This window comes from Barbus barbus, assembly GCF_936440315.1.
Source record: "Barbus barbus genome assembly, chromosome: 10".
Lineage (NCBI taxonomy): Eukaryota > Metazoa > Chordata > Actinopteri > Cypriniformes > Cyprinidae > Barbus > Barbus barbus.
Window position 1 is genome coordinate 27,193,987 of NC_136738.1, and position 2,956 is coordinate 27,196,942.

The 2,956-nt window shown below is 36.3% G+C and overlaps 1 protein-coding gene across 1 annotated transcript in view; it reads right to left on the reverse strand.

Moving 5' to 3' along the window:
• Positions 1 to 2,177, reverse strand: part of ttn.2 (titin, tandem duplicate 2) — a 165,143-nt gene extending 162,966 nt beyond the window's left edge. The window contains exons 1-2 of the mRNA XM_079427427.1: positions 1,950 to 2,177; positions 215 to 318 (exon numbers count right to left, since the gene is read on the reverse strand). Coding sequence (XP_079283553.1) covers positions 215 to 305 — 91 coding nt within the window. The 5' untranslated portion in view covers positions 306 to 318; positions 1,950 to 2,177. The remainder of the gene's footprint in view (positions 1 to 214; positions 319 to 1,949) is intronic.
• Positions 2,178 to 2,956: the final 779 nt, after the last annotated feature.

Genomic DNA, 2,956 nt, shown 5'->3' on the forward strand with positions numbered 1-2,956 from the left:
ATTTGAGATCAAACAATAAAATAATTTCTAAAATAATTTGAGATCAAACAATAATGGCAGATTCAGATAAATTCATAACTGCTAATCATGTAAATCTGCAGCATTATGTAAATACAAACATTCCTTTAACTTACTTCACATGTTGTACACTCTGACATAAAAGAGTCGAGAATACATATCAGCAATGGAATGGCAAAGTGGGAAATATTCTTACCACTAACTTGAGCTTCGAACGTTGCAGCACTACCCTCAAGTGCCACAACGCTCTGAAGCGGCTGTGTAAATGTTGGTGCCTGTGTTGACATGGTAGAAGGCACCCTAAAGGAAGGCACAGAATAAATTAGAGTTATAGCATGGAACCCTGCAAAAACTTAAATAATATAATATCTTAATTCAAAAAGACAATAAAATACAAACAGTACTTTTAGCTGCGATTAGGCTAAACAGACTAATCATTAGTTTGATCCCTGACAACTTGGTAGAAGCTGGCCTGTCATTTGAGATTCAGTTGGCTCCACTGGGTGTTAGGCCAGACAGCTGGACCTCATATCAACTGACAGCTTATGGGACATGACAGTAACAACTGGTGCCTGTGGCCTGCAGTGAGCTCTTTTTCCGGCATGACGCATAATTTAGAATAGCCCTCCAGACAGACCTGTATCATCAAATCTTGTAAAAACTCAAATCAAAAACTACTCTAAATCAGTGGCTAACGTATCTTAACTCAACTTGTGATTCAATGTCAATACTGAATTGAACGACTGGTCTTATACCAAGCAATACTAAGATGCTAATGATGCTAATCTAATGATGCATAAACACACATAATCACATAATATTACGCTGTAAGGGTTAAACGCTCCACATTTAAGATTCACATGTCTGAAAAAAAAAAGATACTTAAAGAAGAGAACTAGTTTATAATTAGAATTTAAAATGGCTGACAGGAACTGCTAGACGCATGACCTTTACCTAAAATAGATAGAACGACAATGACTGAATGGAATTCAGATATAGTTTATATGGAAATAATTATATTACTGTAAAAGGTACTGCAATGTTTATATATAATAAATAGAGTAGTTACTTCAATATATCTTAGGTCATTTACATAGTTAAATTGATGAAGATAAATCAAAATGAAAAATTCAAATAAAAACATGACAACCACAACATCTATGTACTTTTATTGCACTTTATAATACGACTAGCACCTCATGTTTCATCGAGAATAATACGACATACATTCTCATTTAAAGAAAACACACACGTAAAATAATAATAATAATAATAATAATAATGATAGAACACTGTGAATGGCTTTACCATAGCAATAATTCAAGGTATAACCAAGTTCATCAATATCAAAAACTCTTATCAATAGTAAAAATTCTTAGCAAATACCCCATATATCAACTTCAAGAACCATAACCTGAAAATTGTAGACTTAAGATCCTCAATACAATAAGGCAGGAGCTTCTAGAAGCAACTGAAAGAAAATTCATTTAAACTGCAATTAATGTCCTAAGCAAATGAAATCTAGAGTCAAAAAAGGCATCCTCTAAAAATAGTCAGTACTAAGCTTGATTGACAGTCACCATGTGGCACATAGCTGGAGGTGCAACTGATATCTCTGCTGCTGATTCCCTTAAAAAGACATCATGGCCCAGCTAGGACACCACTCTAATGCTATCACAGGCTATTCTTAGCTTTACGAAAACCACTAACCACAGCACCATTTAATAACATTTAGAAATGAAACGTCTTAAGTCAAAAGCAAATGAAAATTTATTTAAATTGCCTAAAATATGTTGCCTTCCTACTTAATCTCTCAAAGTGAACATTCATTTTGGTATTGCCACTCTCTTTATTAGTTAGACGCACACGGCAAAGCATTATTAGAAAGCATTGCACTGGCACATGGGTACAAGATCACAAAGCGTACTTACTTGTATCCACAAGAGTGCCTTGAATTGGAGGGACGGAGCCCAAAGGGTTTTGTCTTCTGAAACAAAGTCCTTATCCAGATATGATTTCAGAAAACACAGTGTGAGAACGGTTGAGCCTCGAAATATCCCCAAAAAACAAAACTACACAGGGTCTTATCCGTGTAGTTTTGCTTTTTCCCTTGCAATCCCTACACCCAAGGCAAGGCTGGGAATGCTCCAACTGCTCAGAAGTGTTAACATGGTGGTTTTACTTTATATACCCCTTGGATACTGAGCATCATCACTACATTGCCATGCCCCATTGGCTGTCCCACATGAGGCATCATGGGAGGTATAACAGCCATTTTATGCAAGCTCGCACCTGTCACCCACTTTACTTAACACAACGCAGGACCCATTATCACAGGGTGGCTAAAACCCCCACACCTAAAGAAACAGTAAAATGCCCCTCAAAAAGAGAGAAATCTTCACTGGCTTTATCTCATAAAGCAGTCACTGTATTGTAAATCAGTCACTGTATTATTAACATGTTGATCCTCAAGAAGTGAAGAACCAAATGGGGGAGAAGGGCTGTCACTGTCACTCAGGCTCTGGGTGGACGAGATAAATGCCTCCAGCCCAGATCACAGACAGTGTTTACCCATTTGTATTTCTTTCATTTATGTGGTAGAAGTGATTACGTTAACGCTTTGAAAATAAAAAAAGAAGTTGATGTTGATTATGAACTTTACCATCTTTACCACTTTGGTTTTGCAGTGAACTAAAACTGACAGAGGAGACCATGTTAAAGATAGGCAGTGACATGTAAGAGTGGAATGCATGACTAGTGATTGACAAGGACTTGCAAGTGTTTCATGAGACAACAATCTAATGACAAAATGTGAGCTATAACTATAACAATTTATATAGCTTTATGTAGCTAATTTGTCTTCATTCATAACTCATACACAAGATAATCATATGTGTATCTTGACAAATTTGTCCACTTTCAGCAACAAACACTGAAC